This window comes from Pseudoliparis swirei, chromosome 8 (genome assembly GCF_029220125.1).
Source record: "Pseudoliparis swirei isolate HS2019 ecotype Mariana Trench chromosome 8, NWPU_hadal_v1, whole genome shotgun sequence".
NCBI lineage: Eukaryota > Metazoa > Chordata > Actinopteri > Perciformes > Liparidae > Pseudoliparis > Pseudoliparis swirei.
The window spans coordinates 17,473,477-17,498,286 of NC_079395.1; the positions used below are offsets into that span (position 1 = coordinate 17,473,477).

Below are 24,810 nucleotides of genomic sequence, written 5' to 3' on the forward strand. Positions count from 1 at the left end.
CAAGTGCCATCATCATGTGATCAGAACTGAAAATATACTGGCGGTAGCATTCCACGAGGATGGAGTATGTGTGTGTGTGTGTGTGACCTTTAAAGTGACGATCCTGTGTGCACATACATTCACTGTTCATATCCATCATGTATACGTGTTCATTTAAAAGTGTCAAGATTTCCACATCTCACTTCTTTCTGATGGTTTGAATGTGTTTTCTAAAACGTAGACTTATAATCTGAAAAGGTGCAGCGCCAACAGACAGCTTGAACTCGTCTCGCCTCATTTGTGACCACCTGTTCTCTGGCTGTTACTCTGCCACTGCGTCACACATGAGTCAAGCTTTCCATCCAAATGTATCGTGCCAATTTAAAACCACATTTGTAGAAAATATGCAAATGAAGGTGCATTTCCCTCCTTTGGGTGGATATTAGGCGTTGGTTCTTTGAGATATGAACGGCTGGTGGGGCTGAGCCTCCCGAGGAGAGCATTTAAAAAAAAGATGAGCAACAAGAGGGCGGAGTTTAAAGAGCGACGCGACCGTATAATTGGTGGAAAACTGGACATCGCGATTGAAATAAATCTGGATTTATGAATCAAGTAAAGAGAAACATTCGTCTCCTAATCGCTGTTTGAAATAAATCAACCAGTGATCGTCATTAAAATGTGGATACAAATATCCAAGGTGAAGTGTTGACCCCCTGAACTTTAGCTCCATGTGAACGTTTCAGTGTGTTTGAAAAACACCTGACGGGCCGAAGAGGATCTGAGAGCCAACATGTTGCAACGATGGAGTGAAATCAGCCTTCAGCACAAAGACACAGAGACACAACCCATCATGGAGTTGTTATTGGAAACTACTGGAATCCTAGACTGAAAGTCTGAGAGGGAAGAACTGCCCTCAGACCCAGGTCCACACAGAGGTCATGCCTCGTGATGATTGGGCCGAGATGATGTCATTTTAAGGCCTCACATGGACAAAAAACGTGTTTTAACAGACTCACTGCATGCAGCGCTCGGTGTGACAGCTGGTAACAAACACGTAAAGGTAATTGTAAAGTGTTGATCACTTGCAGAAGGTGGATTGGTAGTTGATAATCGATTCTTTAGTTTGCAGTCTTGAAGGCCATGAACGCACAGAGCAGCTTCGGTTGTTTCACACGAGAGATTTCTGTATTTTTTAGAGAGCGGAAAAATGTCATGATTAGCTTCCTGGTTTTTGTATTGCCAATTTTATACAATGACACAATTTACAATTGTCACAACATCTTCAAAATGCACTAAGACAATCATAGAGTAGCTTTGTGGGTTACAATATATACATTTTTCAATAAGCAACAAGACGTGGAGGGCAGAGGCGTCTGGTCACCGGGTCGTCGCCTCGGTTATTTTCAGGGTTAAATGTGACGAGCAGAACACGGCTTGTGTCCGTCACGTTGCTTTTCTTCATCATCATCATCTGAGGCTGAGGAGGAGCAAGAGGAAGAGGAGCGGCTTGAGATCTGAGATGACTCCTCAATGCTCCCAGAGTCCCTCTCCTCCTCCTCGTCATCGTCATCTTCTTCTTCCTCAGTGCTCCGCTGTGCCTCTTGCTCTAATGGAGAAGGCATGATACAAACTCACGACGTGTTTGAGAGTAAGCGGAGCGGGCGTTGGCGCTGCCATGAGACCGAGAGGCTCTCACCCTCCAGCAGCTTCCTCTGGATCAGCGGGAGAAACTCAGAGGCCTCCGGATTGTCTGGTTCATAGACGAGAACTGGAACGAGGAGAGGAGGCGTTGGCGGGCTCCCCCGGTGGCTGATGGACTGACGGACAGACGGCTGATGGATGCGAGACACTTACTCATGCGACACAGCGTGCTGGCCAGCCGGTAGTCTCTGCCCACCGCGGCTCCGAGGAACTGAAACCACACATGTCGAGTTTCACTAAGCACGTCCAGGTGAAGCTAAATACACACCTGTGTCTAAAATCAGGGAATGCATTGATCGTCGGAGTCAAAAAATAGTTTCTGCAGTCGAGCCGGCGCTCTCCGCCTGTAGCCGGTGATGGTGATCGGTTACCTCCATTAACAGCTCCACTGGCGCCGTGACGTCTTCGCCCTCGACATCCTCTTCCTCGCTCGCTTCTCTCTCGGTTCCCTGTGTCCGGAGAGGCAGAGCTGGTGGAGGAGAATGCGTCGGTCCATTAACTCCAGTTTCTTTCTCGCTACTTTTATCTGACTTTGCATTTAGTTCTCCAACAACCCTCACCTGTTAGCGGCGAGTCTGGAGGCGCAACGTTTCTCAAGTCTTTCATCTTCAGCTCGTCGTTAGGCACAGCAGCCGACTGTGGGCGCTCTCCAACCCTGAAAGCACATTTAGGATTCAAAAACTGCGCCTTGGTGATATTTCATTTGTCTGATCCCCCCTGAGGGGAAGTCAGAGGGTACCTTGGTGTTCTCTTGATGGATTCCTTTGGTGAGAACTCTGCAGGGGAACCACAGACACACAATACATTTAATTCAGCCAGGAAACCCTTGAAATTATAGATTATCTTGGGGCACCAGAGGGATGTGTTGTCATTATCACGTTGAACAGAACAAGCTAAACATGTGTTGACATGATGCTGGAAACAAAACATGACATTTTCTTTGACAGTCTGGAGGAATGATGAGAACATGACAGAGAGAGAGAGAGAGAGAGAGAGAGAGAGAGAGACAGAGAGAGAGAGAGAGAGAGAGAGACAGAGCGAGAGAGAGACAGAGAGAGAGAGAGAGACAGAGAGAGAAAGAGACAGACAGACAGAGAGAGAGAGACAGACAGAGACAGAGAGAGAGAGACAGAGAGACAGAGACAGAGACAGAGACAGAGACAGAGACAGAGACAGAGAGAGAGACAGAGACAGAGAGAGAGAGAGAGAGCAAAGTTAGCTGTTGGTGTGCGCAACATGTGTTTAGTGTTCTGATGTGACACCTTTATGCTTGTGGAGAGCGATCAACAGCAATTGCAATGATAAAGAGCCTCTGGCATTTCTCATTGAAGATGAAGCTAGAGCTGCCCTCCTGAAAGCTGCTCAGAGTCAGGGAGGATTTATATCGCTTCTCATCGTGGCGACGGGCGAGCGGCTGACAGCGCCAACCAGAGCAAACAGAACGGCAAAAGTAATGGCAGAGAAAACTGTGTTTTTGTATTTAATAATAATACTGATGAAATAATGCTGATCACACGAGTTTCACCACCGCACACTGTGTGTATCGGGCACGGCCGCACTTGGAAACCCAGACTTTTGAGTCTCCTGGCAAGAATAATAATTTTAAAAAAATACTAATTACTAGTGCTGTGAAAAATAACGCGTTAACTCAGTTAATCCAATTACAGGTTTAACTAGTTTTTTTTAATTTATCGCATTTAACGCATGCGCAGAATGAGCTTCCAATCCGTCTGTTGTTGGTCGTCGGGACGAAAAAAAAGTCACTTGCAAAATGAGCTTCCAATACACCACTTCAATCTGAACTCTGTCCGCTCTCATGCAGACGGTCTGTTCATCGGTAATGATCCTTCCGCAGGTTCACCTCCGGAAACCTTGTTACGACTTTTACTTCCTGTAGATCAGGGTCTCAACACGTCGATTGCGACCTGCCAGTCGATTGCGGCGTAGTGTTGGTAGATCGCATGACATTAAAAAGATTGGCCCGCCCCCTGACATGTTCTCTATAGCACGTCTTTGTTCTTTTATTAAACTAAACGTCTGTTGTTGATCGTATCTCCACAGCAGCATGTCATTTCTGTCTCTACGCGTTGCGTTAACACTTATCGATCTCCGTCTCGTGCGCCACAGAGCTCCGTGCGCGCGCATCGGGACCGAGCAAAAAAAAAGCCACTTGTCAATCTGTCCACCTTTAGATTGTATCATGGTGGAGTTAATGGTTGACAAACAAGAGAAAAATGCTCTGTTTAACCCTCCTGTTACCTTTACATTTACGAACATATTTTACCCTCGGGGTCAATTTGACCCCAGCAATTAAAACCTCCAGAAAATTATTAGAATTAATATTGCTTCCCAAGTTTAAGTGTGAGGTACTTTATGTTTGTTTGTTGACTACCTAAATAGCCCTTTAAATAAATAAAAAGTTGATATTTCTGATATGTTTGACACAGTGAAAACAGCCTGGGGTCAAATTGACCCCAAAGAACACCGACATTAAACATTGAATGGGGTCAAATTGACCCGAAGGCAACAGGAGGGTTAAACATTCTGTTTAGGATGAAGATGTATTAATGTTCCATATGGAAGAAAACTGCTAAATAACTGCTGAGTTGCAGCACCATTGTATAGAAGAATGTATAAATGTATATATCCGTCTTTTGTCATAAATCTCTATGTTCTCACAAAATATACCGAGAATATCGGTAATATGTGATTAATCATGATTAATCCACAAAAACCTGTGATTAATCCGATTAAAAATTTTAATCGTTTCACAGCCCTACTAATTACAGTTGTGACACAAAACATGTTTCTGTCAATCCCGTGTCCCAGAGTGACACCTCCACGGCACCCAGCAGCTGCTAGACTCCGGCTGGTTGCAAACAATAAATGAACAAATAAAAACACTGAATGAAAATGATGGGAAATGTATATTTGCTGAGATGAGACTTTTCTTACCGAGGTCTATCAGAGTCTATAACACAATGGAAATGTACCTGTCATGAAGGTGAGCAGCAGGACAACCAGCTGCAGCTCAGGTCACAACTGACACGAGTCAGGATGTTTAATATACTGAGTACAAAGATGTACCTGTGGGTTTGTACTGCCAGCTCCGTCATCAAAACTATATTCATATTTACAGTATATGACCTATGTAAACAACACTACATTTAAAAAATGTAATTCATAATAAACACGTGTTACTTTGTAAATAGAAAACTAGAGCGAACACGATTGACTTTCTTCTTCAGTGTCTGTGAAATCATCAATCATGCGACCTTCAGAACAGATTTATTTGATTTACTTATCTTATATGTTGACTGTTGATTTTGTTTGATTGTTGTTGTTTTGTCTAATGTTTACAAACCAGCTGCCAAGTCAAATTCTTCATGTGTCTAACACACATAGCAAATAAATGTTTCTGATTATTATTGTTTGTCAATTAACAGATGTAAGGTTAAAATGTGACACTTCAGTGTGGCCGACGGTGTGTGTGTGTGTGTGCACTTTATTTATTTGACTAATAAAGCTCCCCAAACAACATACCTGATACTGAAATACATGAATAGCGTCACGTCTCCAGTTACCAGGTGAGTTAGCACCGAGCTAACTAACCAGGCTAGTTATAACTAAAAACAGTTAGTTAACTAATGACCCTGTTTGCTCACCTGCTCATGGATGAAGACGATAGACGGCAACTTAAAACACGACTCTGTTGTTTCCTGTCGTTGTAAAACACGGTTTAACACGGTTGTCTTCATTTATAACTCCCTAAAGTATCGTCACTGGGTGCAACGCAACAGTATACAGCGTTACCATAGTAACGGAGCTACTCCGACTCGATGTTGCCTTCAAGTACTGGCGGATATTTTGGAATTCCCAAAAAGTTCGCGTGCCACGAACGGAATAATAGTGTGCCATGAAAAAACAAAACAACAACTAGGGATACAATAACCTAGTTGTTGATTTTTCTTAATTAAAATAGGTAATTTATGCAATTCCTGGACATTGTATGGGTTGTTAATTAGCCTATTATATAACGTTACCGGTGTTGTATACAAGTTGTTATTTTATGACACATCACATGCTACTATTCATAATTGTGCTGTTTATATCCCACCATTAGTGTGCAGTCCCAAAAGTCCCGTTCACACTATTCAAGCTCAGAAGTTAAGACACTTTCTGCTCTCTCTGGCCCCCTCGTACTTAGGCCTGTATATTACGTCCACCCTCCATGCCAGCCATGCATATTTCATCCAATAAGTGGCTATAACTGCTACATTAGCTGCGCATACATCGAATGTGCTGCCCTCTGTCTTTAATCTGTGTGTGTGTATGTGTGTGTGTGGGGGGGGGGGGATAATGTGAGGATTGAGGTAGTGTGTGTGTGTGTGGTTAATAGGTCCAGGTCTCCTCAGCACTTGGCTCTATTGTTTCACGGTTGTCTAATAATCTCTGGAAGATTGTAACTATCAGACTGACAGGCTGAACACTCAGACTTCCCACAGAGACTACATTAGCACATGACTGACAGGCCTGTTCACATTGGAGTTTTGAAGCACAGTTAACAGAAAGTTGAGGTTAGTTTGCATCTCTAAATGTGGATGCCCTCCTCTCCCCTTCCTACGCCCTGTCACCCACCACACACACATCAATTAGGCAGTGCAGTGAAGTTGCTCGGACTGAGCTCTCCCCGGGGGTCCGTGTGCCTATAAGTGCATTGATGGGGTGTGTGTGTGTGTGTGTGCTTCTGTGTCGACTGTATGGGCTTTATGTGTAAAAAGTGGAGAGGAGGAAATAAGTCTTTTATTGAGAAACTAGTCGAAGGTCGTGGAGTTCTTTCTTTTTTAGATTAAATCTTTTTTTTTAAATTACAATATTAACAAGTATACGCACAACTAGCGGGGAGAAAAAAGTTTCAGTGCTGGAGGTTATTAGAAGTCTGGCAAGTTGTTGTGAACTTGTTGCTTTTATTAAATGTTGCCAATGTAAATTGCTAATTACTAAAGGCCCGTCACAAACAGGTCGTTCACGCATGTACAGAACACCGTTCCTGCATGAGAGCAGGAAGGAGTACTGTCTGTGTGGGAAGAGAAGCAGATCTCTGCTCCATTTAACACAGGCTGAATTCGGAGGAAACATGTTAAAGTCTAGAAATATTATGAATACTGCAGCATCTAAAATATGGATTCTTGGATTTGCCTATTTCAATCAGTGTAAACGTCATGGAGCTGCAACGGAAAGTTGGAAACCCGTGGAAAGGGTTGAAAAGCTGAACTCTACTGAAGAGGGAAAAGGAAGGAAGTCTTTGTTTTTCAATCTATTCTAGCTGTATATAACATGTAATATTCTTGACTAAGTATGCAACAGTTACAGTTCATGTTTTGGGGGTTACTGGTATTTATTAGGAGGTCACAGACAGGACTGTGTGGGTGTGTTTTGATCAGATCTGATTGACTGAGCAAATTAATCAAATAACACATGAGGTCATATCTTGATTAAAAATGTTGCTGAACTCTGGTTGGTGCAATGGAGAGATTAACACAGCTTTTAAGAGCCTGTCTAGGAATTCACCAATATCCAAAAATAAATATATTGAATAAATTATCTCATTTAAATGTCCAGACTCAACCACAAGATCGGACTTTACAGCAACGCAGCTATGATTGCATATGCCAAACACCAAGTGGTGGAACATGAGCCACAAAAGCTGCTTTAACTTTGTCACGCCGGCCGCCTCAACTCCTGCTTCCCAAAGACAGACGGACAGAAAGAACCACAAAGTACGCACGCGCACACACACACACACACACACACACACACACACACACACACACACACACACACACACACACACACACACACACACACACACACACACACACACACACACACACACACACACACACACACACACACACACACACACACACACACACACACACACACACACACACCTCCGGCAACCCATCAGGCACACCTGCCATGGACGGTTGATGGGAAAATATATTCCACACAGACGACGTGATAACAGAATAATTTCACACTTCATTGATCCCCTACACATACTCTTTGTGTGTGTGTGTGTGTGTGTGTGAGCACCCGACTGCACATCTATTAGCCTGCTATGTCCTGTATGTTCCTTGAGAGACTCTGCCTCTCACAAATGTCCATGTGATGAGCCCGGAGGCTGCAGCAGGAGAGCGGGGACAGGGGGACTCATCGCCATCCTGCAGGACGTCAGAGCGAGGCGTGTATTTCCGTGACGGAGCGCCACTGAACACACCGTTCCCATCATCAACAGGGATCAGCGCTAACAAAAAAAAACCCGAAGCAACGTCACACTGTCATTAGGACCTCATGTGTAATAAGTGTGTGTGTGTGTGTGTGCCCGTTGGTGCTCATGTCGCCGTGTCCTCGGGCCACGTGTTCATGGAGCATCTGTGCAGGTCCATCAGTGCGGGGTGTGGCGGTCCATCCTCCCGCCTCGCGGCCTCTGGCGGGCGGAAGGCTAATAATAAATGCAAATTACAATCAGAGCAGATCGGAGCTGGAGAGGATAATTGCTCTATTATGGCTTTGTGTGTGTGTGTGTGTATCTTGTGTAACAGAGAGAGAGAGAGAGAGACAGGGGGGGTGATGGTACAAACAGACTGCATAACGAGACACGAGAGGTGTTGTTGCAATTATCGACTTATTTATCGGACAAAATTCCACTTTTCCAGTACGAGGGCCAAGTAAGGCTAATGAGAGTGTGTGATGTAATGGAGGGCCACACATCCAAAGAAAGGAAGACATCTGTACATCACGAGCCGCTCCTGAACGCCACTGTTTGAAATCACACAACAACATGTGTGACTGTCGCGTGGATTCAGTGTCGTTCACACACGACGTGTCGGCCCCGTGGGACTCGCCTTAATGTCTCCATTTCATTTCAGTTATTAGGATCCTCATTAGCTTCATCGAAACAGAAGCTGGTGTGTTCCTCCTGGGGTGAACACACACACACACACACACACACACACACATGACACACACAACCAATTACAATTCATTACCAGACAATCCACAATTCCATTTCACACATGAATAAAACCAGGGAAACAACAACAAATAAAGAGACAACACATTAATTCAAGAACAAAATGCTTTTCAGGTAAATAACGTAACCTTTTCTCATGTGACCCAACCCAAATTCCTTCAAAGACTTCAATGAAACCGCAGCTCCAAAATATTCCTAATAAAATAAAGTGGAGACACTGCAAATCTTCAAGATACATTTTCCATCTATACCAGATACAGACTCATATGAACGGCCCCCGGGTCTGAGAGAGGAACTCTGATTCACCATTATTAGTTCATTTCCTCCATAAGAAGTCCAGGAAATAGCCATCACCTTCCTGCAACAAACATTATGTTGGTGCACAGCAGTTGAAGCACATGCTAAGAGTTTAATATTTGTGCTATGGAATCACTGACTTGGTCGTGTCCTTGTAGCCTCTGTGTGTGTGTGTGTGTGTCATCATCACAATCATCATCCTCGTTGACTACGTAATCACTCTTTCACTCTTTCACTCTTTCCATTCCTCTGCTGCACAGCTCTCCGGCCCATCTGTCTCTCCTTCAGCCCATTCATCATTTCTTCACTCATCAACTCTCCGTTTCTTAATGTTCTGTCCTCACTCCATCTTTGTCTCTTCTTCACTAGTAGCCCATTTCAGGGGGTGTTGCGTTCCACCCCTTCCTTCCTTCCTTCCGCTCCACCCATCTGCCTCCCACTTTTCACAGGATCCATATCCACAACTTTTCCTCGCCCGATGTCCGGGCCTCGACGATCTGAGCTCGCAACTTATACGATTTAGAATTAAAACTGATAAAAAGACACACATGTATTCACACCACCTTTAAAAAGGGGTTAGAGACCATTGAACATTTTAAAATCTGGTGCAGTGACAAGCTAGACGAGTGTGTACGCTTCATAAGCCACATCTAACTGAGAAGGTTTAAAACCTTTAAGGACATTTATGAGATAGAAATGTGAGGACGTGTTGCTATCTGACAGAAGGATACTTGTTCCTTCACATGGGAGATGTATGTATGTCTCACCTGTAGCCACACCCACCAGTGATGTCACAGGGTGCCGGCATGCCCTGGAGTGCACGTCTCTGAAATATAAGGGGAGAAGTTAAACCACTGCAGGACCGCAAAAACAAAATCGATGTTCAGAGTGTGTTGAGTTATCCTTTAACGGCGTCTAAGAATCTTAATCACGATCATATCTAAGAAGTGGACGTATACTCACCATGACGTCACATTCCGAAGCCCGGAGTTTGTCATTTCGGCAGGAGCCATCTTGGTTTCTTTGGGCCATCTACATCTTGGCAATGACCCGAGGGGGTGGAGCTCCGTCACGCTGATTTAACATCCTGAATCACGCTGTGGTCGCCGCCATGTTACGCATGGACACGGAGACGGCAGGGTGGGCAGGGATGGGTGTTTTATTGAGTGACGGCTGGTGATTTTTGCAGGGCGGGAGGGGAACGCAGGTAGAGAGGTGAGGCGGACATCCTGGGCACATGTGAAAAGAGGTCGATCACGAATTCACGAATAAGAATCACAAAAAGAGTCACGGCGCCACGGAGCTGACGGCGAGCGGGGAGGGAAGCCGGCGTGTTCCGCTGGACGGGTTTGATGAACACGTGTCAGGTGTTGGAGATGAACCCAGCTGATGGAATATTATCAACAGTTGCCCGTTGACACATTCAGCAGGTATGACCTCAGCATCAACGTGGTGTCTGCTCTGGCCACCTGGTGGATGGTTAACTCCTGCCAGAATAAGCAAAAGTTTGCTCGATGCTCCACTTCGATCGCCATGCAGCCGACTTTGTTGGCGAGCCATCGTCCTTTTCTTTTCACAGAAAACCAAAACAATGAGCCAGAAGAGGCTCGAAGGCTCTTTAGAGCCGGCAGAGCCGGGAGGCGGCTCAGTGTGGATGCAGTTATTTCACTCGTTGTTTGTGATCATTGATCAGCGCGGCTTTAAAGAGCAACGCTTCAGATCTCAAACCATCGCTCACCAGGAGTCCCACTGGCTACAGGTGAGATGGCACCTGAGGAGGAACACATTCTCTCTCTCTCTCTCTTCCATGTCTCTCTCTCTCTCTCTCTTCCATGTCTCTCTCTCTCTTCCATGTCTCTCTCTCTCTCTCTCTCTCTCTTCCATGCCTCTCTCTCTCTCTTCCATGTCTCTCTCTCTCTCTCTCTCTCTCTCTCTCTCTTCCATGTCTCTCTCTCTTCCATGTCTCTCTCTCTCTCTCTCTTCCATGTCTCTCTCTCTCTCTTCCATGTCTCTCTCTCTTCCATGTCTCTCTCTCTCTTCCATGTCTCTCTCTCTCTTCCATGTCTCTCTCTCTCTCTCTCTCTTCCATGCCTCTCTCTCTCTCTTCCATGTCTCTCTCTCTCTCTTCCATGTCTCTCTCTCTCTCTCCTGTGCCTCTCTCCATGTCTCTCTCTCTTCCATGTCTCTCTCTCTCTTCCATGTCTCTCTCTCTCTCTCTCTCTCTCTCTCTCTTCCATGTCTCTCTCTCTTCCATGTCTCTCTCTCTCTCTTCCATGTCTCTCTCTCTCTCTCTCTCTTCCATGTCTCTCTCTCTCTCTTCCATGTCTCTCTCTCTCTCTTCCATGTCTCTCTCTCTCTCTCTCTTCCATGTCTCTCTCTCTTCCATGTCTCTCTCTCTCTCTCTTTCATGTCTCTCTCTTCCATGCCTCTCTCTCTCTCTTCCATGTCTCTCTCTCTCTCTTTTTCATGTCTCTCTCTCTCGTCTTTCACTCCCATTCTCTCTCTCTCCATGACGCGTGCAGTTAAATGATGAGGTCATTGGAGTGACAGCCAAGGCAGCCATTGGAAAGAGTGCGAAGGTGACAAAGAGGCTCGAGTAGCGGCAACAGCCTCAGGTGGTGGTGTGTGTGTGTGTGTGTGTGTGTGTGTGTGTGTGTAGGGGGGGAGTTTGGGGGGTTTATAAAGATTTATTCCTCGGGCGCTCCAGCGGGCGCTGGCATGATTATGATACCATAACACAAGGTGCCATAAAGAAAACGCTGTCATCAAAATGAAGAGCAGAGCGACGAAATGTGGCCGCCATCGTGTCATCAATCACCCCCGTCACGCCCGCCACGCCCGGAGCCCTCCATCACGAAAGCCGTCGCTGTCAACTGTTGCCTGTTTCCCCCCCGACTTTCTCTTACTTTTGTTTCCCCGGCCATCGCTATACGTGTGCGACTGTGTTTCTGGGTCACTTGGCCTCTTTTCCCAGGCGGCCACAAGTCTCCCGTCTACAACACCTCATGTGAGCGCCGATAAGCGGTGAAGAATTACCAAACATGTCGGCCACACGCCGGCTGGGATCACACACACACGGCCTCCCTGTAATATTTCACAGGGAGGAAGAAAGGGATGCATACATCATTCTGACGGAGGCAGAACGGAGAGAGACATCCCTCTGTTATCTCCACACACACACACACAATGTGAGAGATTTATAGTACAAGGCTTTAATGGTGGCCTCGCACACCTCTCCTCTCTGTATACCGCTCTCCTCGCTCACACGGACACCCAGACACACATCCATCCATCACACACTTTCTTCTTCCTGTTTTCCTCCGTCTTTCCTCTATCTGCTGTCCATCTCACATCTCTCTTTACTTCTCGTTACTCTCCCCATTTGCCCTTTTCTTTCTTCTCTTCCTCCTCCTCCTGCTCCTCCTCCCAATTTCTCTTTTTGTTGTTGTTGCTCAGTTAATTGAAATACAGTAAAATAAATAAAAGATGTCACCGTCTGGTTCAAAGGTATAGAAAACAATAATCCCCTCATCCTCGGGGGGTGAGGAAGGTAGACACTCTCATACTGTGGTGTGTTTAAAAATGAATACATTGCTTAATGTTCCCAATAAACACGATGGTGACAGCCATACAGGACGCTCTAATGGGGAAGTGCTTAAACCTTAAACACAGGCCGTTTACCCTGGTGATTTATGCAGCGATGCTTGGAGCCACTCGACTCTTCTTCTGTTCATCCCTTGCAGAAAATCGCAGTGTTGCTTATATCATGCAAACACGCTGTTGAAGGTTTGCAGCTATACCCCAAACGTCGGCATCCATTTAGCTTTCTCAAATCCCTCCCACCCGCTGCCACTCCGTCACGCTTCGAGAGCCGTGGAGCCGCTGGCACTAGCTGCAGCCTCCACGAGTCCCATTGTGCATGTTGATGTCTCTTTTGCATTTAATTGTGTGTTTCTGTAACTGGTGGAAAGTTTTGTCGTCAATATTTCCATACGAACAGCTGAATGTGTTCGTAGTGGAAAAATCCAGCGATTTACCTGCAGCTCTGCTCATTTTGTGATCTTTCTGCTCATGGTTTGGGATTTCCAGACCATGCTCCAGTGTTGGTCCACTCTCACCGCTCCCATCAGTGTTACTGGTAACAACAGCAGTCAAAAAGCATGTGATCAACTCTGTTTGACGCTGAATAGACAAAGTTACAAACTAACTTACTTGGCGAGTTGGTGGAGACCAAAACAAAGCTAAAAGGAGAATGAATATAAAACATTCACCTTGGTGACTGCTGGACGTTCACCCTGAAAACACCTCAGTGTTGCCCCTGGCAGCCAACAGTGTTCATACAAGTTGAAGAACAATTTAACACAATGAATGAGATCGAACAATCTAAAGCGCCAGTGTGTACAATAAGTTCTGCTTTAAATGACCCACACAGGTGTTTTCAGTTGTCATTGATTGGAGCTCTCCTCAGGTTCCCGTTGGGGGCGGAGCCATGCAGAGCGTTGCGTCACTGGATTTATTTAAAGAGCACTTTTCAGAACAGAGCTACAAAGTGCTCTTTGTGGGAAGTCCAAAAATAGCCGATGAAAGCAGAAAGGGAGGAATGGAATAAATGAGACGCAACAAGAGACATTTGGGCCGAATGAAGGTGGAAGTCGTCTCACCCTCATGTGCGGAGGGGAGAGCGTGGGAGGCGTCTGTGCACCGCGCCGCCCTGAGACGAGGCCTAATTAGGCCGTAAGTGAAAACACCTGTGAAGGTTGGTTTACGGACGTGTCGTTGAAGAGACTTTTACTTGGAATAGAGTATTTATTAAAAAATATATGTTGTTTGTATCCACGGACGACAGTTTGTAGATGACGTATTATAATGAAGATGGCGTCCATCGCTGCACGCTGTTTATATGACTGGAACAATCGCTTCCTCCTGACCTTCTTTGACAGGGTTTAAGTAAGAGGTGAAGAACTGTGACCCCCCCTCCACACGGGGATCTTACCATCCGAACCCCACTGCTCTCTCTTCCTCCTCACACCTGTACGCTCGTCGCTGGTGATGGAGACGTTATTGCAAGGTCACTGGAGTAAAAACATCTCCCTCCTTCGCTCTTCCCTCTCCGCTCTCCATCGCTCGTCCTCAACAGAGTCAGATCACATCAGGAGAGAGCTGCCCTCTGGGAGGACAGCCGCTCCACACACTCAGAGCTTTAGAGTCTAATCACTGACATTAATGATCCAGGTGGTGATTGTCTCTTTGTCTGGTGTGCATGTGTGTGTGTGTGTGTGTGTGTGTGTGTGTGTGTTTTATCTGACATTGATTGGCTGCAGAAATCGCAATCGATAATCCATTTCTGCTTGTCATTTTCACCTGAATGTCAGCTTTTGTATTCAGGAGAAGTTCGCACTCTCTTACAATCACACACACACACACTCGCAACAACGCATGCTTTAACACACTCTCACGTACGCACACATCCTCTCGCCCTTCGATGCAACCCTATAATTTGCCAGATGCGGCAAATCCTTAGTTACTATGGCAACTACAGAGGGGAGAGGGTTTTTTCCTCCATTTTTCTCAATTTTGGCAATAGGGCTCCACATACACACACACACACACACAGGCATCATGGCTGTGGTGCTGAATGGAGGAATGAATCAAAAAGCAGTTCTTCATCTGCAGCCTATGGGGGTTGAAGACGGTGGTGATTGGTGATCATCCCATAATGAAGTGAAGAGTGTTCGTTTTCATGTGCAGGCAGACGGTTGTGATTTTGCTGAATGGAAACTCAAAAACACGCACACACACACACATACACACACACACACACAGAAGGCATCACAGATATGGATGAGGAAAGCAGATTCTCTGGTGGAGCCGGCTGGTAAAAGCAGAATAAGCTGAACTGACACTAATGCCGTGAGACAGTCCGGTGAGTCAGCGGACTCAAATATTGGCGAGCAGAGAGTTACGCAACACTTTAAAATGATTTTATTTCTGAAATGCCACTCCTAGATGTTTCCTGTTATAATTACTGCTGTGACACAACCTTTGAAATGCTAAATGAAACGCCGCTCTTTGTAGAATAAACCCCAGGTCATCAGCTATTACCAAAAAAAACAGGTTAGTGCTGAGCCAATAAGACAGGGGATTATCTTCACACACACACACACACACACACACACACGGAGTGCTGCATCTGGTTGCGACTGATAAGAGGAGTTCTCCTCCCCTCGGGGAATCAAGCAGAAGGAAAACACGAAGGATGCGGAGTGAGAGGTCGGAGCGCAGGGGGTGAACGAGGGGACCGCTCGGTGTTTGACGGTCGGAAAGTTGAAGCGTCCCCGTCATCGCTCACAGTCCCACTATAGGTCAGCCATGTTGTTTTGTGTGTGTGTGTGTGTCTGAGTGTGTGTGTGTGTGATCTCAGCGGTTCTGTACTTTACAGGGTTTAGGTAAATGGCAGCTAATCAATAAACGACATGTAGAAACACACACACACACACACACACACACACACACACTGCTTCAGTTATCTAATCATACTCCACTAAAGCAGTGGGTTCTTTAAAAATTTTTTTAATTAATTGGGGATTTAAAAGGCTTCGGGCAAATCATAACATTTAGAATTGAACACTCCCCACAGGGTTTTGTCCTTGGTCTGCCCTTCAGAAGCCATGACAGGAACTCGAAGCTTGTGCTGCAACCTTTGACGTTTTTGTCTGAATCACACGTGGGTGTCTTACGTATGTCTGACGACCGCCAACCCGCCGACGTCAGCTGACAAAAGGCTGCTCCTCTCTGCCCCCCCCCCCCACACACGATTCCTGTCAAGCTATGCAAATCTGGTATGTAAGCCCCGAGTGTGCTTGGCGGGGGAGTAAAGCTCTTGGCCAATCAGAAGCAAAGCTCTGAGGCAGGAATTTGCATGAATCTACATGGCTAATGTACTGTGCAAATTGAAGGAGTGACACTGTGACTTCACCTTTCCTCAGCGCTAACACAACGCGGCAACTGACCTCGAACGAAAGACGCAATCGCCCGCTAAATCCGTCCATTCGCCATCCAGTCGGACTGGGAGGGAGAAAAACAAAGTGCATTTGTTTGTGTAATTGCCCATGAGCAGCAAGAGATGGCGGGAGGAGCCGAACGAGAGGGGTGAATAAACAGAGGAGATGGATGAGTCCATTAAAGCAGCGGTTAATCCAGGCTATTAGGGAGCAGTGTGAAGGAGTGTGTGAGAAGAGGATACATACGTTGGCTTAATGGCGCTAAACACAGACCTAAACGGAGCAGAGGAGCGTTAGATTATTATAAACGCACCCAGGGTGTCGCTATCGGAGTTATGGGCCTCCTGCACCCGAGACGACTGAACCCTCCCCAAACCCTCCTCTTTGGCATGGAGCCAAACATCTACATCTGACGACTCAGACGCACCTTCACACGTTCATCGGCGATGGGTTATCACACACACGTTATATCCGTTTTGGCTGTTTTTTTACATCGACGGGGGATCATGCCGGGATATAGAAGGATACAGCCAACATGTTATTGAATGGCGTTGACCTTTCTGTGGGAACGCGCTTTAAAGGCTCCGTGCTTCACTGTATTCACGCCGTAGCTTCTCTCCCCTTCGCCTTGGCGTCGCAGCATTTTACCGTAATGTACACGTTTCAATGGATGTCGTTGCGTTGTTCAATCGGCCCGTGTTCTCCTCGAGTCAGTCCGCAGACGTCCCTTGAGCCTCCAGCGCTTTTGTTGTGCGCGGGGCTCCGAGAAAATGAATAGTTTACTTTGAGGGTTGATTTTCATCGGGAGTTCTTTTCAAAGCCGTCCGGCCCTTCTGTGGTGAGGAGATGGAGGACAGATAATAATCTATGGAAATGTGAATTTAAAAAACATATTTTTGACGAAGGCCACACTTCTGCATTTATAGCTGGGAATTCAATTATGTTCTCCAGATATGTTTTATGACTTACTCTTCCAGGAATAATCAATCGTGTCTGATTGGATATAAATGTGGAACTGCTGGACCCAAGATGTCTCCTGAAAGGTTTCACTAGCTGCTCTGCACTGGCTCCCAGTAAAATCAAGAATCACTTTTAAAATTCTTCTCTTAACCTACAAAGCCTTGATTGGTGATGCTCCATCATATCTTAAGGAGCTTGTAGTACCATATTGCCCCACTAGAGAGCTACGCTCACTAAATGCGGGACTACTTGTAGTTCCTAGAGTCTTAAAAAGTAGAATGGGAGCCAGAGCCTTTAGTTATCAAGCTCCTCTTTTATGGAACCAGCTTCCAATTTCAGTCCGGGAGGCAGACACAGTCACCTCGTTTAAGAGTAGACTTAAGACCTTCCTCTTTGACAGAGCTTATAGTTAGGGCTGAATCAGGTTCACCTGGTCCAGCCCCTTGATATGCTGCTATAGGCTTATAGCTGCCGGGGGACGTTTTAGGATGCACTGAGTACCTATCTCCTCTTTTTTCTCTCCTTAAGGATGAATGTTCATCTCTCAATCACATGTTACTAACTCTGCTTTCTCCCCGGAGTCCTTTTGACTTCACGTCTCATGGGGTCATCGGACCCTATGAGACGGCATAGATCCTATCTGCCTGATGGATCATCGAGGTCTGGGTCGTGGAATTCCTGCTCATGACTACGCCACTGTCCTGTTGAGACTCCGCCCACTGTTGAGACTCCGCCCACTCCTCCTCCCCACCGCCATCTGCCTGATGGATCGTGGAGGTCTCCATCGTGGAATATGTCTACTATGAACTATTCATACACTCTGTCATATTCATTGAATGTATTTTAACTCTAAATCTGTCCTTCTGTACACATTACATCTATTGCATCTGTCCATCCTGGAGAGGGATCCTCCTCTGTTGCTCTCCTGCAGGTTTCTTCTCTTTTTTTCCCCCTGAAGGGTTATTTGGGAGTTTTTCCTGGTCCGATGTGAGGTTTTGGGGCAGGGATGTCTATGTGTACAGATTGTAAAGCACTCCGAGACAAATTTGTAATTTGTGAAATTGGGCTATACAAATAAACTGAATTGAATTGAATTGGCTCCAGACTGTGGCGTCACAAAATCATGCTATTCCTAAACACGTCTTAAAGATTATAAGGTAATACCAGACTCAGCAGGTGAACGTGAATAAAGCTTTTCAGTGAACAATAGGGATCGTTTTCATGCGTTTCCTCTCCTGTCCCAAGGCTCACAGTGATGACCTCACTACGATGACCTCACGACGACGAGCCTCCTCTTTCTTCTCGGCCCTTCAAGGTGCGGCAAGTCGTCGCTTCTCACTCGCTGAAGGTCGAGATCAACATCGAGGGCCTTGGCAGAGTCAAACACTCATTCCTTGAGGGGAGAATCCTGCTGACGGGGCGGCGGCGGTCCTGAAGAGGCAGGAAGCTCAAGCCAAGGTAATCACACCCACAAACTCAAATCTGTGTGCGCACCCAGGTGCTCTCGCGGGAGGGAGACGAACAAAAGCATCACTGAATCCTAAACGGGGTTTTGTGATGACGTCTCATGAGAATTCCTTTCATGGTGTCGGAATCAAACCGCAGAGCTTGGATTCATGGGAGCGTGAAAATATAGGTCTGCATTTTTTTCGCGTGACAGTGACGCGTGGGTTCTGTTTCACTGCTGCAGATTGGAGGAGCGGGCGGGTCACGGCTCACGCCGGGCCAATCGGAGAGCGGCGTGTCGCAGTTGTCGTCGTAGCGATGAGCCCACGCTGTCAGAGCCGGAGGGTTTGAGAAGCAGAGTGAGAGGGGGGCACGGTAAACATCTAGGACACACACACACATGACGACGCAGACAAACACACACACACACACACACACTAACAATAGTGGACAAGCCTTCGCTTCCCATTAAGTTCAGTGCTGCCCTGAGGATGGGGTAAAAATACTTCACCACAAAGAGAGGGGCCAAAACAGCGAGTGTATGTATGTGTGTGTGTGTGTGTGTGTGTGTGTGTGGGGCGGTGCTCGTCAGTGTACCCTCACCTGACACTGATTATCCTCTGAAAATAATTATCTTAATTGAAAGAAACGTCATGATGGTTCCAATTGAAATAAAAAAAGAAGAAAAAGGGCATTCTCATTTCAGAAAATAGAGTTAGACATTTTCCCTGCAGCAAAAAGGATGAAGCAAAACAAAAAAGAAGGTATGGAGGTTTACTCTATCTAGGACACGTGTGGGCGTTTAAACCCTTGAAAAGGCAGCTTGTTTCTGAATAGCCCCCTTGACTACCATTAGCATCACACTGCCGATGCATCGTGAGCTGAGAGGCGCAGCGCGGAGGGTCTGGCGGCGTTACACACACGGTTACAACCGTCTCTCATGTGCACAAAATGTGAAAACCAAATCAATTCCTGCAAACAGTTTCCCCCCTAAAAGCTACACACGGGGAGACAGACGGAAAGGCAAAGACATCGGCGTGACGTCAGGTTTTTGTAGTCTCGGCTTATTTTATCTTATTTATTCTCGTGTTTAGTGACGGCCTTTTAAAAAAAAAGACGCGAACACTCACTAGAGGGGTTCATGACGTCGTGTATGAACTTTCAGTTCATGTGTGAAACAGAGACCTTGTTTCAGGTATCAAACTAAAAACAATATTTAACATTCATGACTTCAAGACAAGGTACGAGAAATGGGGGGGGGTGGGCGGGGCATGGTTAAAGTTTTTGTCAATCACTCTTCTTGATTTTCATGTTTAAAGAAAGAGGACAAGACTGATATCGCCTTTTGTTTTTCTCGGCAACAAAGGCGATTAGGCGTAATTCCAAAAATTTAAAACAATTCCTTTAGGATATTCGTACAGCTCCAATTGTGTGAGTGTGTGTGTGTGTGTGTGTGTGTGTGTGTGTTGACTGTAGGGGTGTTTACATGACTGAAATAATGGCACACTTTACAATCCACATGCATCCTCTGATCCCCCATCGCCTCGTGACGACCAGTCGCCTCGCTGTCATGTCTTACAGGAACACACACACACACACACACACACACCCACACACACACACACACACACACACACACACACGTGTGTTCTTTCTGAAGAGAGATTTACTGGGGTAAAAAACACCAGTCGAGCGGGGCTCAAAACAAGCGCTCCATGTTCAGCTGAAACATTAACATGGCGACACACTCAGTGCCAGAGGATTACAAAATAAAAAAATAAAAAATCAGTGCAATACAAACAAGGAACTAGCGACACAAAGAGCTGATGTGGGCAGCAGAAACATGAGTTCCCATGTAGACCTCCGATTAGGAAGCACTGCAGCTTTACCCCACGATTACAATTCAAGTATTTCTGGAGAGCGTTCATATATATATATATATATATATACATATATACATATACACATCTCTCTGGAGTGGCTATGCACACAGGTCAAACAAAAGCCCTTCTCCAACACTCCCATCCTAAATGACACAACTGTATTCTCCTTCCTTATTTCCTGCGCCTCCCAACACAGAGTGTCTCCTCCTCTTCTATCACGGGTCTGTTCTCGGCTCCTGGTGACAGATCACCACATTAAGCGAGGCCATTTTCAGGCGTATACCACACTTCCCTCTGCTTATTGGTTTCAGATAAAACTGCAATATTTCCATTCGTCTATTTCCGTTTGTCGATGCTGTGCGTAGCGTTTCGGAGGTGCACGTACCACACACACACACACACAGACACACACACACACAGCCACACAGACACACAGAAATGTGCACAAACATTCACACACACAGTCCTTTGCCTCCTTGGTCGTTAATAATGTACTGATGGCAATGCTGTGGTTACTGACCCATAGACAACCCATTAATCAAACAATGCAACTAGCATATGATCATAATAAATATGCTCCGGATGAATGTCTCGCAGTCGGGAGAACACACTCAGTGCTGCCCGGCAGCCGAGACCAGAAGGACAAACGGTGATGGAGAACAGATAAGAGGACGCTGAGGTATTTACCCAGGCGGCGCGTTCCTCCTGTGAAAATCTGCTTTGATAACCACACGTCACCCAGACAGCGCCGCGTCGGCGGTCACTATCTGTTCCACGTGCATATCGTCTCTCAAACATATCTGTGTTTCCTAATTGGTCAGAGAGCCGCCTGTAACAGAGGAGGAACATCACAGAGGTGTGGTTCTGACCTCTGGTGGCCGAGAGGTGAAACTACAGCACGTCTCCTCTGATTAAAAGTAAATAACCCCATGAAAGGTTTATTGTGTTGTGTTTATGGCCTGTTTTTGTATCTGCCTTATTGTTTTTGATTCATGTCTTTTATAATGTATCGTTTGTAGAATTTATAGACGTTTTAATCTACTTCCTCTTTATCGTTAAATTGGACTTTTATTTTGATAGGTTAAAAGGAAGCGCACTTATATTTTATGTTAAAATGCAAAATTGACGGTACGGATGGACAGATGCGTATTTTATACAAAGTGTAATAATTGTAATGGACCCGTATGAGGCTAACACATGACAAGGTGGTGATTGTTTTCGAGTTTTAATTCATGTTTATTCACCTAAAGAGAGAAAATAAATGAGTTTTTGAAAAGATGCCATTAAAACAGAATTTCATTCAATTTGATTTAAAAAGACTGGAGATTAAGACAGATTGATTATCTAAATAATAAAAGTATGATGAAATATCTTACGGAAAGAGATCTGACACTGTGACTCAGCGGATGGGTGGCGAGCAGGGTTGTCCTTCAGTCACGGGATCGGGGGTTCGATCCCCAGCTCCAAAATGTATCCCGCAGCTGTGCCTATGTTGTTATTGTAAGAGAAAAAGGTCAGCTCATTGAAATGAAATGTAATGTAAAAACAAGTAATGGCCCATGTATGATCACCTGGTAGTGATGTCACAATTTCCCAGCATACCTTCTCCACATACACACACTATGTAAATCAGTTACAGCCCCCCCCCCCCCCCACAAATACATTAAGCACGAGGTACGGCGGCATGTAAACGTCAACAAGCTGCACGCAGGGACATATTGGCAAAATGACACATTGACACGTTTGGCGGGAAAGCGTATCGGTATGATGTCAACATAATGGACTGTTGACACATAGCGTTGCCATTAAGACACAACGACATATTGATTAAACGATGAAGTAAAGAGGCGACTTGGCAGGCTGAGCCGATGAGAGAAAAGTGGCTGCAATGCCGTGTAGTGACTGTTGAATTGAGGCTCGTCTCCCCTCTGAGGTTTGGGATGTCCCGGCTCGCTGTCCATGTGGCTAGTCTCGTAATACTGACCCCTTTTGCGCTGGACATTTACGGGCAGAGCCAAGTTGTGTTCAGGGGTCAGTGGCCCCCACATCCCCTCTCGCCTATTCTGGACATCACTGGAGATGACCGAAGCACAATACGACGTGGCTATGACACATAGATACACCTAACCGTGGCCCTTTTTGCATCTCGTGTCATATGTGCTCACCAATCAAAGATGGTCCAAAAGGACAATATAGCTCATGAGGATTGGTTTCATTGGGAAATAAACAAAAGGCAGCACTGCATACGTGTATATTCCTATCTGTGCTTGGATTATTGGTTACGCCTCTTGTATTAATCTAACTGTCTTTCACTATAGCTATTAATTTTTACTTGGATTTGCATCCCTTATTTTGTTTAATTCGTCAACTAAATGTATTCTCTACTGCTCATCATTTGCTCGCTCTCATATGACTACAATACAACGTTTTCTTTTGGATCGACTCACACGTGGGCTCCAGATGTTCTGTGACCTCTGATCTGATAGAATCGGTGTCACACACAATCCTTAAAAAGGTAATGGTTCATTTGCCTTGATGTACTGTATGACCTATATCAGGCCTATTCAACTAGCGGCCCGAGGGCCGGATACGGCCCGTTTGAATTTAACTATGGCCCGCAAGACTGCCTGCAAATCAGTATAGCTTGGTAAGAAAAAATAAAACTGACGGACACGCCTCTTTTATACATTGAGACATCTAACCCAGAGCCATTGAGTTTCACTGTTGCCTCAACCAAACCTGTATGGTTACATCTTTATGTTACGCACCCGTGTTGGTTGCCGGTGTTACACCCCTACTGGTTTTCAAACCTACTGGTTTCCCTACGCGTGCGTGCATTGTGTTCTCTTAACATCTGCAGCGGGGCTCTGTCTCGCGCACCAGATTCGTCACACATTCACAAACATATTGCTGGAGATCTTCAAGCCACCGTTCATATCCATTTCGGCGATTACGATTGTATGAGTGAGCAGTGCATCACAGCCACGTATGAAGAAATACATTTTCGAAAAAATAAAAAGATCGCCCGACCTGGTTTCGATCTCTTTCACGCAAAAGGAGACTGCACTCAAAGACATGCAGTCTGTGCGCTGCGCCACCAGATATTAGTTTCAGCTCAAGTAATTTATATATTGATCCATAGTGATGCTTGTTCACAACACTTTTTCCACACAATATCGACGCATTTTCGTGTGTAACTGTTTACCTGTGGAAATATACATTACTGTTTTTCATTTTTAGCCATTATTTGATCAATATTCTGTGCGGCCCTCAAACCCCCCGTGATTTTCTTATTCGGCCCACTTGCTACTGAAGTTGAATAGCCCTGACCTATATGATATCAATGGCTCAGAGCAAAACTTCCAATCTAAACAACACACTTTATTGAGAAAAACTGAAAGAAATCTTGTTTTTGCAAAGGTTGCAAATGTGTCGGCATCGAGCTCCCGCTTCACCTTACTAACACGTGGCATCGTGGGAATGAAGGTGGTAGATTGTGTACGTGTGACAGGCGAGTTTACCGCTGCAATCCAGTGCACTGGCCAACAGTACTGACTCAAGACACACCGTTAACACCCCGTAGTCTGCACACCTTTCCTTGTCCAGGGTATTTTTCCTGCGTGCCATATCCTTCTATTTGATATGCCTCTCATATGCTTCCTTGTCCTTGTTGCCCTCCTCATGTTGAACACACGCATTGCACTGGTCTTGTGATGTGGTGAATCAGTCAGTGTTATTATCTCTGATGTGACACAGAGTGAGAGTTATGATTATGCTGTAATAACTCATTTTACTGGTGGTACAGGGCTGGAGGCATTCCTCTTGGGGAACCGGCCCAGTTTTTCATCTCTTATTCTCTAAACAGTGTCAAACCTCACGTATTGTTTTGGCCAAAACATATTATGTTTGCAGACTCATCTTTATCTGTTCCTCCAAACTTCTAGTTGGATTCTAAAATCCAAACTGTTAAATGAAAAACAGAGACTGCAACAACAAAAAAGTCCATATAGTTCAGCCAACCAAAGTAAATAAACCCAGCTTGTTTCTTCTTGGTCTGCTGTGTGTGTCGTGTGCATGTCGGGTCTTGAGGTCAGATAGGTAGACTGATTCTGAATCTGAGGTTTAGACTGAGATGGATAAAACTTACATTTTCATTCGTGCAGAATTTGTTTCAGCGACCGGATTGACTTCTAAAAATTCCTTTTGAAAATAAATGAAGTAAGAGAGTGACAACTGGATCTTTTCTGTGATACAGTACAGCTAACATTAGTGCTAATTTCACATTAACCCTCTGTAGCCTAGAGATGATTACATGAAGGATTTGGTGTTGACATCTTCAGGGAAAGCAATTGACACCAGTTATATTACAGTGAGTAATTAAATGTGTAGGAGGAACAGCATAATTTCTTAAGATACATGCCCAAATAAATATCATATATATAAAACACTACAACATACAGCATCTCCATCAATTAAATTAGATGTGATTTTAAGTGTGGTTAGG

General features: G+C 45.4%; 2 protein-coding genes and 1 long non-coding RNA gene across 8 annotated transcripts in view; 1 reads left to right on the forward strand and 2 right to left on the reverse strand.

The window, feature by feature from the left end:
* The window catches only part of LOC130198560 (glutamate decarboxylase 1-like), an 84,513-nt gene that overhangs the window by 19,483 nt on the left and 40,220 nt on the right, over positions 1 to 24,810 (reverse strand). The window lies entirely within an intron of this gene.
* On the reverse strand, positions 1,205 to 21,736 carry erich2 (glutamate-rich 2). 5 transcript variants are annotated; one of them, XM_056421775.1, is made up of 7 exons: positions 5,346 to 5,732; positions 2,420 to 2,456; positions 2,241 to 2,335; positions 2,052 to 2,149; positions 1,834 to 1,891; positions 1,676 to 1,747; positions 1,205 to 1,585 (listed from the first exon to the last, which is right to left on the reverse strand). In XM_056421775.1, exons 3-7 carry the CDS (start codon positions 2,284 to 2,286, stop codon positions 1,389 to 1,391), a joined length of 471 nt encoding a protein of 156 aa, XP_056277750.1. In that variant the 5' UTR covers positions 2,287 to 2,335; positions 2,420 to 2,456; positions 5,346 to 5,732; the 3' UTR covers positions 1,205 to 1,388. The 5 variants fall into 5 exon arrangements, with proteins under 5 accessions (XP_056277750.1, XP_056277751.1, XP_056277748.1 ...); XM_056421776.1 differs by lacking the exons at positions 2,420 to 2,456; positions 5,346 to 5,732 and adding an exon at positions 21,683 to 21,736; XM_056421773.1 differs by lacking the exon at positions 2,420 to 2,456 and having other exon boundaries at positions 5,346 to 5,735.
* Positions 15,164 to 19,638, forward strand: LOC130198568 (uncharacterized). Its single transcript, XR_008832639.1, has 3 exons — positions 15,164 to 15,378; positions 15,654 to 18,435; positions 18,668 to 19,638. It is a non-coding gene; the product is annotated as an uncharacterized LOC130198568 (long non-coding RNA).